A 12938-nucleotide genomic window follows, 5' to 3' on the forward strand; every position below is an offset into this window, starting at 1 on the left:
TGCAAGAGTTCTGCCCCTCCTTTCTGCTTTAAACATCCCTCACCTTCACGTAAAGAACTTCCATTTTAAGGTCATTACCGTTAAAGAAATGATGGAAGTTGTGACCTTGGTTGGAGTGGGGTGAGCAGGGGTGGCTTATGGGAGCAGCTTAAGACTCTTACAAAACAGCTCATCCTATTGAGAATTTTGTGCCGGCGCGTCCTGGGGGAAAGAAAACATTTCAGTCAGTGTCAAAGTCACATTATGTCACTGGCTCGAGGTGAGGGCTGATATATGTTTTTTAGTGTTGGCATAAATAAAAGCAGTGCCCCTTCTGCTCCCGGACACTGTAGATCAGGCGGTAACTAGAGCATTTGTCCAACCTTTTGAATTTGTGGCTAATTCTTCAAGCTGTGGATCAAATCATGAGGTAAGGGGCGTCAGCAGAATGCCAGTGTCTTTATGTATGCTAATTTTAGAGCCAGGAGGCAGGAGTAAGCAGGAGTCGACCCCCGGGGCAGGATATGTTACTACCCCTAGTATTTGCCTTGTTTGATTCACCACTGCGGCCTGGGGATTTACACCGCTCGATCACAGACAATAAGAATAAAGACAGAAGTGTGCTGGTTTATGACTTCAGCACTTTCTGTTTGAAGTCTTCCAGCACCAGTGAGTTTAAATTATGGTGGGAGACGTCCTTGGGATGTGAACATCTCATTTCAGCGAGCCGCGCACACACACACACTTCCACAAACACACACAACTCATTTCACTGGGGTCTCAGGGAGGCTGGACCCAGCAGAGCATGACATAGGAATTATACATCTGGCAGCCGTAAACCTGCCACACCTGCACACGCACACACCCAGCACTCCACAAGCACCAACTTTTGTCTCATCATCAGAATTATTTATTATTTCTGAATATTATCACTGTTGCATGCAATCTGACTGAGGGCAAACCAGGATGCTCTTAAAGCCTCTGTTCATTTCTCAGACAGCTGAGCTCAGCGCTCTGGTCCGTTCTGATAATATGACAAATGACTATTAAAACGGGGTTGGATTAATTCAAGCACATTCAAAAGCAATTTGCACTTGGTGTGATTAATAGTGACCAACAGAAACATGTGTGTGTTGGCTTTTATGAGGTAAACGAGTAGCTTAGAGAACAATGTAGGCCGGCTGAACAGTGACATTATGATGAAACTGTAGGTGACATTTAGCCTAATAAGAGATTGGAAATGAGGTTGTTATTCTTTTTATTTTATTTTTCAGATTTGGATCAACAGCATGAAGTGAAATCAGTGTTTGTGTCACATTTGTTTGCGTGTTCAGACCCCTGTAGAGCCCCTGATGGAGCCGCTTACACGTGTAAAGCAGCTGTAGCAGGACAAATGTCGTTTTGTGCGTGAGTGGAAACAGCACTTCTCTGTCGCTGTCCTGTCCAGGCGCCTGTGGACGTAACGCACCGGGAGCAGAGCGTCCCACAGGGGGGGCACGCGCTCGGCAGCAGCTCCTCCCACACGCCTAATCAGCGCCTGTGCACCCGCCCACCCTCCGCTCCCCGCTCTGCCATTGGACGGCTCCTTAAATATGCGGCAAACGCTCACGCGATTGGCTCCAACGCGACATTGTCAATTCATAAAGCAAATCTTTTCTAACTTGTGAAAAGGGAATAAGTGGGGAAAAACCCTAGAGAAAACGGCGCCGCGGACACCCAGAGTGTAACCGGCGGTGGCTTTGACTGTCGGCGCGCTGTTATTCGTTGGAGGAGCGGGTCGGAGCGTCTCTGGATCCGTGAGTACCGGACTTTAAACACCGCCGCGGCCGCGTCTCCGCGCCGCCCGCCCGGGAAGGTGCGCTCCTCTGGGAATGACTCTCCCTCACAGCCGCTAAAGTTCAGCTCAGTCCAGTCCGGGGAAATTTACGACTGTTTGTCAGAAAGCACAATTATCTGACTGATGAGATAAAGTAGCAGTGTTTATTTTCTATTTATTTAAAGCAGTTCGAAATATGCTTATAATTGTCTTGGATTAAATTGATTTGCCTTATAAAGACAGGCATGTTGTTAAATTGATAAGTGATTTGTATTTGTCTAGGAGCTATAACTCATGCATTTGTGTTTTTTAAATGTTAGAACAGAAATGGTCAATTTTATTTTATTTTTTATTTCATTTATTAGTATTTTATTTATTTTTTTGGTTGTAGAGAGTGAGAGTGTCGTATGCATTTGACAACAATGTGTGCTTTTCCATTTGAGAGGGATTATGCTCCTCTGTGGGTTCGTGCAGCTCGACACTTCTCTTTCCTCACAGTGATAAGTGGCATAAATGGCAGCTAAGCATGAGTTCAAAGCATATTGTTTTTAGAGTAAAGTTAAAGTCCCTGGGGCCCATCCTGCAGTGAGTGAAGTGAAGTCATCCTCCCACAATCCTATGCACTGTGGAGATGTGGCTTGGTCTTTGTCGCAGTGTTATCAGAGTTGGGCTTGAATGCTCCAGAAAGCACATGCTGATGTTGCACGCTGTGGTAATGGTCTGTTAATGCCAACGTAAATAAGCAAGTCAAAAACATTTTCCTGCCTTGAACAACAATATTTTCCCTTTTTATAGCTTCCGATGTGTTTGTGAATTGCTTTTATTACAGTGTACATTGTGTTTCACCCTGATAATGAGTGCCTTGTTTTCAGGAGCACTTAGTAAAGTCACATTGTATCTTCACTCGTGGTATGAGTTGTTTTTTATGTGCAAGAGTATGTCCTTCAGTTGATAAATATAGGACCACAGCACTTATAATGTGACCATTTCTACTGACTCACCGAGAGGCTCACTATATGGAGACACTTCTCAGGCTGAAGTGAACATGGATCTGCCCTTCGTCCTGCTGCAGCACCATGGGAATAAAGCCAGACTTTTTTATTATTATTCTATCTCAGTCTCCTCTGGAAACTTTGTCCGTCCTTTGTAATAGTTTCATCCTTCTCCTCCACTCAAGAATGATGGCTTAAATCGTTACTCAAATTCAAAACTCGATTTCGATCCTAAGGAGTAGGCTCGATACGTGATACCGATGTCTTTTTTGTAGACAATAAAAAATAATAGTACTTTATTTTGTTACCATGTAGTTGTTATAAAGCTCAAGATTGTTCTAAAACGGTTCAGGAAATGTCCAATTTTGTCCTATTTTAGTGATTGTTTTAAAACCGATGCTGATTTAAGGTACTTTTGACAACACACAGTCCACAATACATCATCTTGAGTTGTGCCCAGCTCATTTGTAATGCAGAAACTGCCTTTAATCAGTCAGTCCTCAGTGTGGTTAATTAACCTTCCAGCATCTCTCCAGTCTGCAGCGTTATCACCAGGCGCCCGCCAAAGCTAGCATTAGCCTGGGCCATATTTCTGCAGGTGTCAGTGGCGGTGGCTCTCCTCCTCTGCAGATGAGCGTTCCCCAGTATTACTCAAACGCCAGTGTGCACCTTTTATCTCAAATTGAATTGTTGAGGGAGATGTTAAAGAACCATACATCACTTGGACACTTGGTGGGCAAAAGGCCCCTCTTGAAGTTAGAAGCGAGGAAATGGCGTTCAAGTACTGTGATGACTGTGACAAGGTTGTGTTTATACATTTCTGAGCTGGGAAATCAACGTGTCAGCTTGTAAACAGCGTGTAACGTTTTTGTGGCTGCAAAATGGTCATCGCAATTTGAGTTTTATTTTAGCCTTGAAACGGTGACCTTGTGTGTCTCCCCGCTTTCTTGGTATTTTTCTGCTTCCCATAGCGAGCACCCCTGTTTACACAATACAAAGCCCCCACATCAATTGTTCTGTGTTCACTTTCTATCTCCCAAGCAATAAAAGGCCACTTATACATCACACAGAGCTTTTATCCTCCAAAAAGTGTTCCCAATTTAAAGTTTGTCCCAGAAGAAGGAGCGCTCTGGGTCACTTATATTGGGTCATATCGCTTTTCCCTGTGTGCGCGGCCGGCCTCTGGATAATGCCCTGCTCCCTGTATGGATTTTCTGTCGTGTAATTCCTCAGGCTGTCTACATGTGATGGGTTGTTCAGATCTAACCCTGCAGAAAGCTGCTGATCACGGTGCTATATCTTCATGTTTATGTCCCGACTGCTGCATCAAGCTCTGCCAATGAGCTGCTGATGTCCACCGCACAATGGATCGGGAGAATTAGCAACAGCAGTGTGTGTGCGTGTTGCAGTTTGAAAATATATGACTTACCGGCTTTATTTGATTCCCATTTGGCTCAAGTGCCAGGACAAATGTGTTGTGTATTTCAAAAGGGAGACAGCTTAGAGAGTTAGGCAGAGGGCAACAATGCAGATCAAAGAGCGGGTCGACATGTTACAGAGAGCAAATGAATGTTCGTATTTTATTTTGTGGGTGTAATTCTCTGTCTTGTAGGTCAGCATGTGGTTGTGGCTGCTCCTCTTTGTGCCTGAGATGTGTGCGCAGAGATCCGAGCCCATGTTTTCAGCCATAACCAGGAGCATTCTGCCTCCGGACTACGACAACAACCCGTCCCAACTCAACTACGGAGTGGCTGTGACCGATGTGGATGGAGACGGGGACCTGGAGGTGTTTGTGGCAGGGTGAGGGTTAAAGTTACTAAAGGACTATAAAAATGTTACGTTATCTTACTTATTTTAGTTGTCAATGTTATGAGCACTTTGGAACAATTGAAGAAAGGAATGATTTTCCCCGGGTGAAATGGCAGATACAATTACTGCTGTGTTGAGAGCTAAAGGTTGAGACAAAGGCAAAAAAGAGATGGTAACTTCAAAAGTGGCCCGGGGCTCACTCGGCTGATGAAAACGGATTTGATTGGATGAAGGCCATTGATGGGAACAGTTTGGCAAGCCCCGCTTTTATCCAGTCAAGCAGAGATGAGTTCCTCGATGCTTAACAGAATATAGATGGCTCAAAATGACTCTGCTTAATAAATGTCATTTAGTCAAGACGTCCAATTCTGCGGATATCATGGGCATGTGAGGGCCGCACAAAGCCCCATAGAGTCGGATTTAACGGCAGTTCCAGCTATTTTAAGGGATCATTGTTTTAGTTTGCTATCCCCCAGCGCCCTCCAGATGTAACACATTTTTTAAAACTTAAATGGAAAGTCAAATATTATTTTATCCATGCAAACGTCATGGTCATAATTGAATAATGAATTTTAGTAACCGCTTCATCAAATGCAGTAGCGTCATTTTCAAATCCTGGTGAATTGTGATGGTTACAAACAATTGATTAAAAATTAAAGCATTAATCACAAAGAATTTGGTAATTTACTGTGGAAAAGCTGTTTGTTTAATGACTGTTGACTGACTTGAACGTCTGAAACTGTGGCTGAAATCAGGGCAGAGTTGCATATTATGATAATCCTCCTGAAATGCAAGTTTTTACTAATATTGCTTACTTACATTTGCTAATAATTTATTTTTTAAATTTAATTCCTAAATGATTCCTAATTCCTAATTCCTAAAAGCCTCCAATGGACAGATGTTGAAAATTGGCCTTTTTGCTATAACACATGCAATAATGCGTTTGGTGTGTCCAAAGTATTAGCCATGTCCATGTTAAATAAATAAATAAATACAAATAATACATTCCTAAAAAAACTGACAATAAATATATTCATCACTGCGTTATCAGGATCAAACATGAATAAGTGGGACAATAAAATGTACCTAAAAAACCACCTTATTCTCACTTTCACACGTGTTCCCAGCTATAACGGTCCAAACCTGGTCCTGAAGTACGACAGCCTGAAGAAGAGGCTCATCAACATTGCGGTGGACAACTGCAGCTCACCGTTTTACGCGCTCAGAGACCGTCCGGGCAACGCAATCGGGGTGACAGCGTGTGATATAGACGGCGACGGCAGGGAGGAGATTTACGTCCTCAACACCAACAATGCCTTTGCAGGTACAGTCTGTCTACACTTGCCCCGGGACAAGGTGTGGATCATTATGCACATATGAAGCTTATCTCATCGTGCTCGTCTTTAGATAACAGATAAGCAGTGAGTGACTATTAATCAATGTGAAAGCCACAGAGGTGCATCTTCTCACCTTTTATCATTTTTTTCTTTTACTAAACTACGCTCACATTTCTCACCATCACAGCGGCCTTTTCCCTCGTGCTGGATAATATGTCTCCTGTCCTCTTACAATCTTTGCCTTGTCTGAACTCTGCATCTTTCCACACGAAGGTCGGACGACGTACTCCGACAAGCTGTTTAAGTTTCGTAACGGCCGATTTGAGGATCTGCTGAATGACGACATAAACTTGCACCGAGACGTAGCCAACCGTATGGCCGGGCGCTCAGTGGCCTGTGTGGATAGAAAGGTACGCGCCTCGCACTAACACAATGAGGATGTAGATTCGATGCAAACGGACTCAACTCCCCGGAGTGTCTTGTGTGCACATGCATGGCCGCTTCTGTTTGTTTACCAGTGATAACTCATGCTCTGCCTACGCCGCCCCTCTCAGCATGTGCTATGACAGTTCATTTGGTGGAATGCTGTGCCATTTTCTCTTTTCTGTCCATCGCACCAGTGTAATTACAGAAGCCAGGGCTCGTTTGTTTTATGGAACATTGTACAAGGAGGAGTGATGACTGCAAACCGCTGCGTTCTGCCTCTGCTATTTTTTCTTATTCACTTTTTCTCCGGTTTCTCTTGGTCTCGTTCTCTCTCACCGCTTTCATGCACCTTCTGTTTTTTGTTTTTTTAATCTTACGCACGCACACACACACACACACACACACACACACACACACACACACACACACACAACACGCACACAACACGCACACACACACACACACACACACACGCACACACACACACACACAACACGCACACAACACGCACACACACAAACACACACACGCACACACACACACACACACGCACGCACGCACACACACACACGCACGCACACACACACACACACGCACGCACGCACACACACACACACACACACACACACACACACACTTTCCACTCGTAATCAGGCATAAAGGATGTGATAGTCAGCTGAAGAACAGAAGGATTACAATAGATTTTTTAACCACAGTCCCACCTCAGTGAGCACTTATAGGTTGCCGGAGCGATGGGAACGATATCTAGTTTTAATGGTATAATGCGTTTAGGCGAAGTCGGAGCCACAATGTGTGTGTTCTTCCACTGAGCATTTCTCCCTCGAGCTAAACGAGACATTTATTACACACTTTAGAAGTCAGTGTGCGGCGGACTGTTCAAATCTGCTTTTGTTTTCATGTTTAAAAATAGTATGTTTGTGTTCATCATTTGAATAAGCCAAAGTTAGTCTTGTGACAGCTTCCAAAGGGCTTCTGGATCTCCTTGGAGCCTCTATCATTAGTCTTACACAAACTGATGAAGGTGACATATTGAGAGGTCACACATTCAACTGATGGATTGTGCACTTAAGTAAAAGACTATAGAAGACTAAACGTAATAGCTTCAACTGAAAACCCCACTGTATAGCTCACAGTAAAGGTTAAATTCTGCCCCTTTTTACAGCACCCTCGTGAACTTTGCAGGTCGCACAGTCACTATGTCAACTGGGGGGACATAAACTAGCCTTGGGAGAGACCTTATTGAAAAATCATTGACTTTTAAGTTTGTTAAGTAACTGCCAGTGGCCTCGAAGTCTTCATTCTTTCATCCAGTCGACCTCAGGGGGCGTGTGTGAGGAGGCGTGACAACAGAACCTCAGCAGGCCCCAACGCTAGTGACATTTACACTGGGTAAAAGTATTCTAAGGTTAACACAAATGTGATGGCCTGTGTTTGCATATGTGCATGTTTGTATTGATTGAAATATGTTGGGCCCTCGGTAGGAAAGCTCATTGAAAGCGAATATGTAGTCTATTAGTGCGGTTCCGTCTGTGAGTTTGTGTCTGCAGGGACTCTGACTGATAATGGAGTGTGAAATTAATCTCCAAAGGGAGGCAGGCTGAGGAGGAGTGAGAGAGGGGCGGGGTGAAAGGGGTAAGGAGCATAAGAACTGATCAAGGCAAAGGAAAGACGCTTGAAAAGGTATTTGTAATAGTTTGAAAAATGTCATTGCTAATTTTAAATAGTTGAAACTTGCAGCTAAAGTTTTAAGGCCTGTAGATTTTGTGAAAAAAATGTGGTTTGTAAAATTAAACAGAAAAGTGCAGAAATGTCACTTCGAGGGCCTTTAATAAGTTGCATTCACACATGCGCAAACACCACAGTCGATTAATTGGTCAGTGGAGGCTTAGTCTATTTTTTATTGTGTTGAGTCTAATTGTTTTCTTGGGGTTAAAAGGATTCATATGGATTGCAGCAGAAAGTAGAAGGCTTGGAGTAAGTTCACCTGGAATTGTGAGTTTAATCTGCCTTTTAAAAAAGTTTAACACTGTTAATCACTATTTGTTGAAATGTAAAAAAATATTTGTAATTTTATGAACTTCCCCTTTTGGTCAGTGCATTTTGGATCTGATACATGGTCAGATTGTAGAGATGCTCAATCGTTTTGAGAGCCTTTGCTAATAACGCACACTTTTAATCGACTATTTACTGCACAGAGCATGTCTTTACTAAGAGCCCTTCTAACTATGGAAAGGAAATGGCTGGACAGGACTAAAACAGGACCAGAATTGACTTGGGCTCAAACTGTGAATCCACCCTTAGTCGACCAAGATTTGCTTTATTGACAAAATCTGTTATTGGAATTATAAAGGTCTATACTGCATGGACTGAAAGGAGGAGGAATGGGGTGCGTAAGCTGGAAAGACTAATCGTTGCACCGATCATGTCTTCATTTGACCAAGATTATTTTATACGACAGCACAAATCAGTTCATACTTACATTGCAAGTTTGTTTAAATTTGAATCAGCTCTTTTTTCAATATTACCACCTCATTTACTTCATTTTAAATGTGTGAAAATTGTGTTTTTGTTGTAGGGCACTGGTCGTTACGCCATCTACATAGCAAACTACGCCAGTGGGAATGTGGGTCCTCACGCACTCATAGAAATGGATGAGTTTTCCAGTGACTTGTCTCAAGGCGTCATAGCCCTCACCAACGTGGCGGAGCAGGCAGGAGTCAACAAGCTAACAGGTACACAATGTTTTATACACTTTGATATATTCAGGAGCATGCAGTGGGTAAAAGTGTAGAAGCTGAAAAAATGGGAGCTTCTTAGATTAGTGATGATGAGTAATAAAGTATAATAGTAAGAAGATGGTTGAAAGAAATGTCGGCAGGTTTTGGCCCTGTCAGCTGTTTACTGCAGCCAAAGTCACAGGTGAGTGAAGGGAAAGGGCGACTCTTACATAGATCAGCTCAACAGCCCAGAGGAGGCATCTATCACACAGTCTCCCTCCCATAAGGTTTAATGTATGGAGATAAGTATGGCATGGCTCTGCAGCACTGTGGCCTGCTGCATTCATACATTACATTTGGAGCTATAAAATCCCAAAATCCAAGACTTTATACTTTTTCACTCAATTCATTATATATTTCAGAATCATAATCACAATAGGTTTATTGCCATTGTTAATGAACACAATTCACAAACATAGGAACTGGCTTTGGATAGATATAACAAGATATAACAATGATAAAACAATATATGTAAAATCAAAACGGGCATGCATTAAAGAAAAACTGTTTAAATTTACTGTTAGCTATAAAATATAAAATAATATATATATATAAAAATAGGCTTACTATGTACACAAAAGTTACAGTTAAATTTACAGATGTAGTGAAGTGTTCATGAGTCCAACGGCAGAGGGAAAGAAACTGTTCTCGTGGCGGGAGGTTCTGGTCCGAATAGACCGTAGCCTCCTGCCTGAGGGGAGTGGCCTCCTGCCTGAGGGGAGTGGCTCAAATAGTCCATGTCCAGGGTGAGAAGGGTCGGCTGTGATCCTACCAGCACGTCCCAGAGCCCTGGAGAGGTACAGGTCCTGCAGAGAAAGAAGTCTGCAGCCGATCACATTCTCAGCAGAGCACACAATGCGCTGTAGTCTCTGTTTGTCCCTGGCTGTGGCTCCAGCGTATGGTTAACTCAGCTGCTGCAGGAAGTACATCCTCTGCTGGGCCTTTTTGATGAGGGAGCTGATGGTGGGCTCCCACTTGAGGTCCTGGGTGATGGTGGTGCAGAGAAAGCGGAAGGAGTCCCTACAGTGGTGATGGGGGAGTCTGTGATGGTTAGGGGGGGCTGGGGGGCTGTGGCTTTCCTGAAGTCCACGATCATCTCCACTGTCTTCACCAGCCGGTCCACCTCCCTCCTTGACAGACACATCCCTGTCCGAGATAAGCTCGATGAGGATGGTGTTGTCCACAAACTTTTAAAATGAGCTTAAGATCAACACTGACCCTCCTTCACAGCTGAAGCAAAGTTCTTTGGATAAAAAAGATGGACAACGAATGACAAGCTGATTTTTTAAATGTGATTTGTTGCTTCAACACCATCGTCATAATCTCCTGTGTGACACTTGAAAAGTCTTTGACCTTGATTTCCATTGAAACTTGAGGCAGTAATGGCGCTGAATGTGTAATATTATCATCTGAATGAAGACACCAGGGACAGAGCAGTCCGGCCAGAGCGCTTAGAGATTTATGGAGCTTTGTCATCAAACTGCTGTTAATCAGAGCAAAGGGACAGTGTGAGGACTGTGTATGAGACGGTTACACCTCGTGGAGCTTTAACTTAGTAGTACACGACGCTGAGCGATTTGTCCAGCTGCAGGGACAGGCCTGTGCACCAGAGAGAAGAAGGACAATCAAGGCCCTCCGCTCTATAATCAGACACTTGAGCGCCACTTTTCACTTTGCCAAATGTCGTCGGGGTTTTACTGAGCCAAGTACATCTTACATGCTTCAGATTATATACATACTTTTGGTTAATACAAGACATGCTATTTCTCCTTTGTGTGTTTGTTGTGTGTCAATAATCTGTGTGTTTGTGTGTGTGCTCCATCAGAGTCTGAGTCTGTGTCAGCACAAAGTCCCCAGCCCGGCTCACAGCAAATGGCTCGGAAACACTATAATGATCTTTTTCACAAAGAGGGTTTTCTGCTTTTATTGTTTATCAGTGCTTTTTCGTTTATTTTTAAATCGTGTGTGCGCTGGTTTCATTTGCATGGGCGCTGTATCTGCTTGTGCAGGGGGCCGAGGAGTTGTGGTGGGACCCATTGTGAGTCAGACGCTGTCAGACATCTTCTGTGACAATGAGTACGGCCCTAACTTCCTGTTCAGAAACAACGGAGACGGAACCTTCACTGATGTGGGACAGCAGGCCGGTAAGAGGAAAACATCTTGATCCCACTGAATATAATCTTATACCTGGATAAGAAATAATCTGCGCCCTGAAGGAGTGGAAGACCCAATCCAACATGGCAGAGGCGTGGCGCTCGCAGACTTCAATCGAGATGGAAAGACAGACATCGTCTATGGAAACTGGAACGGCCCTCATCGCCTGTTCATACAGCTGAACAACCGGAAACAAAAGTTTAAGGTGAGCATTAGATTATATTAAGCTTCTCTAAATGTATATTCTTATGTCTCCTTATATTTAAAGAGCCTTAAATGCAACAGTGAATGACAGTGAGTTGCATTTCAGAATAAATCTTATCTTATATTGAACTAAGATACTAATTTCACAGTTATCTTTATAGATTGTGTCTAAAGAGCAATAATTACTTATTAATTAGTTTGTTTGAATGGGGACAATACACATTGAACATTTTTTTATAAATGTGCCAGTATTAGCCACATTATAATTGTATACAAAACACAAATTTATATTATAATCATTAAACATTAAAGTTAGTAAAAAGTTAGAAAACACGTACAGCATTTTGCAAATATAGACAACATAATTATATTATAACAACAATATCATATGACAACCATGACACTGAGACGGAAGGAGATAAAGGTACAAAAAATATAAGACTATCAATGATTACTTTTAACTTTTACAAATTGAAGTAAAGTCTCATATGTGAAGGAGTGTCTTTGGTCTGAAAGCATGTTGTAGAAAAGTGAAAGTTTGTGGTTTGGAGCAGAGTTCAGACTTTGGAGGAAGAACTTTTTATTTAAACAAAATCTAAACTTGAGAACGATAAAATCCAAAAAATATATATATATATTTTTTTTTGTCAAATCGCCTGTAACTGTATTCTTTTTTTATTCATATAATAAATAGAGAGTTGTAATTGAAGCCGATTCACATATACAGTGTTCGGTTTGTAGTAGTCAGGTGTTTGCTGCTCATTGACTGCAGAATAACTCACTGTCAGCCTCCGGAGGAAAGGAGAGGGATTCACTTCTGTTTTCTGCTCTGACACTAATCAATAGGGAGTTAACAGGCCACTCAAAGAGTGCACATTTCACCTCACAGCTTTCATCAGCTGTTATCAGCACCAGTGGATGTCAGTCGTGAATTAGCATCTAGCAGTTTGTGACCAAGTGGCATTTAAAGACCAATAAAAAGTACTTTATTTGGTCAACATTTAGACAGACAGTTACTTAAATGTAGTCTCCACTTTTCAAACTGTAAGGAAAACCGTTTGTGTACATTTGACCCTCTCTGTGATCTATTTACCAACACCTGCAACAACAGTTTGTAAACCCCCAGATAAACGTCAATGGTGACATATTTATGAGGGTCACATCAGGGGTTAATGTGCGCTGCTTAGCCCTGAGACAATTCCATCAGGGCGACGCATCCGTCAATGCTCACACACACACACACACACACACACAAAACAAGACAAATTGAATTAGCTATCTGCTGTCTGTTAAGTCACAAGCATGCCACATATTTAAGACCCCATGCACAAGCTGACACTCCCACCGACCATGTTGACCTTTTGGCATGCATAATGAAGCCATTGTATCACTCCAGTAAACCGCTAATTAAATTGGGCTGAAA

The 12938-nt window shown here is 42.7% G+C and overlaps 1 protein-coding gene across 2 annotated transcripts in view; it reads left to right on the forward strand.

The window, feature by feature from the left end:
* The first annotated feature begins 1630 nt into the window (after window positions 1–1630).
* crtac1b (cartilage acidic protein 1b) overlaps window positions 1631–12938 on the forward strand; it is a 16416-nt gene continuing 5108 nt past the window's right edge. For both annotated transcript variants that reach the window (XM_072436396.1, XM_072436395.1), the window contains exons 1-7: window positions 1631–1775; window positions 4400–4587; window positions 5724–5920; window positions 6207–6343; window positions 8956–9112; window positions 11167–11301; window positions 11374–11516. In XM_072436396.1, coding sequence (XP_072292497.1) covers window positions 4406–4587; window positions 5724–5920; window positions 6207–6343; window positions 8956–9112; window positions 11167–11301; window positions 11374–11516 — 951 coding nt within the window. In that variant the 5' untranslated portion in view covers window positions 1631–1775; window positions 4400–4405. The remainder of the gene's footprint in view (window positions 1776–4399; window positions 4588–5723; window positions 5921–6206; window positions 6344–8955; window positions 9113–11166; window positions 11302–11373; window positions 11517–12938) is intronic.

The sequence above is a fragment of the Eucyclogobius newberryi genome, unplaced genomic scaffold (assembly GCF_026437365.1).
Source record: "Eucyclogobius newberryi isolate DKJ021-1_F unplaced genomic scaffold, fEucNew1.0.hap1 SCAF_8, whole genome shotgun sequence".
Classification (NCBI taxonomy): Eukaryota; Metazoa; Chordata; class Actinopteri; order Gobiiformes; family Gobiidae; genus Eucyclogobius; species Eucyclogobius newberryi.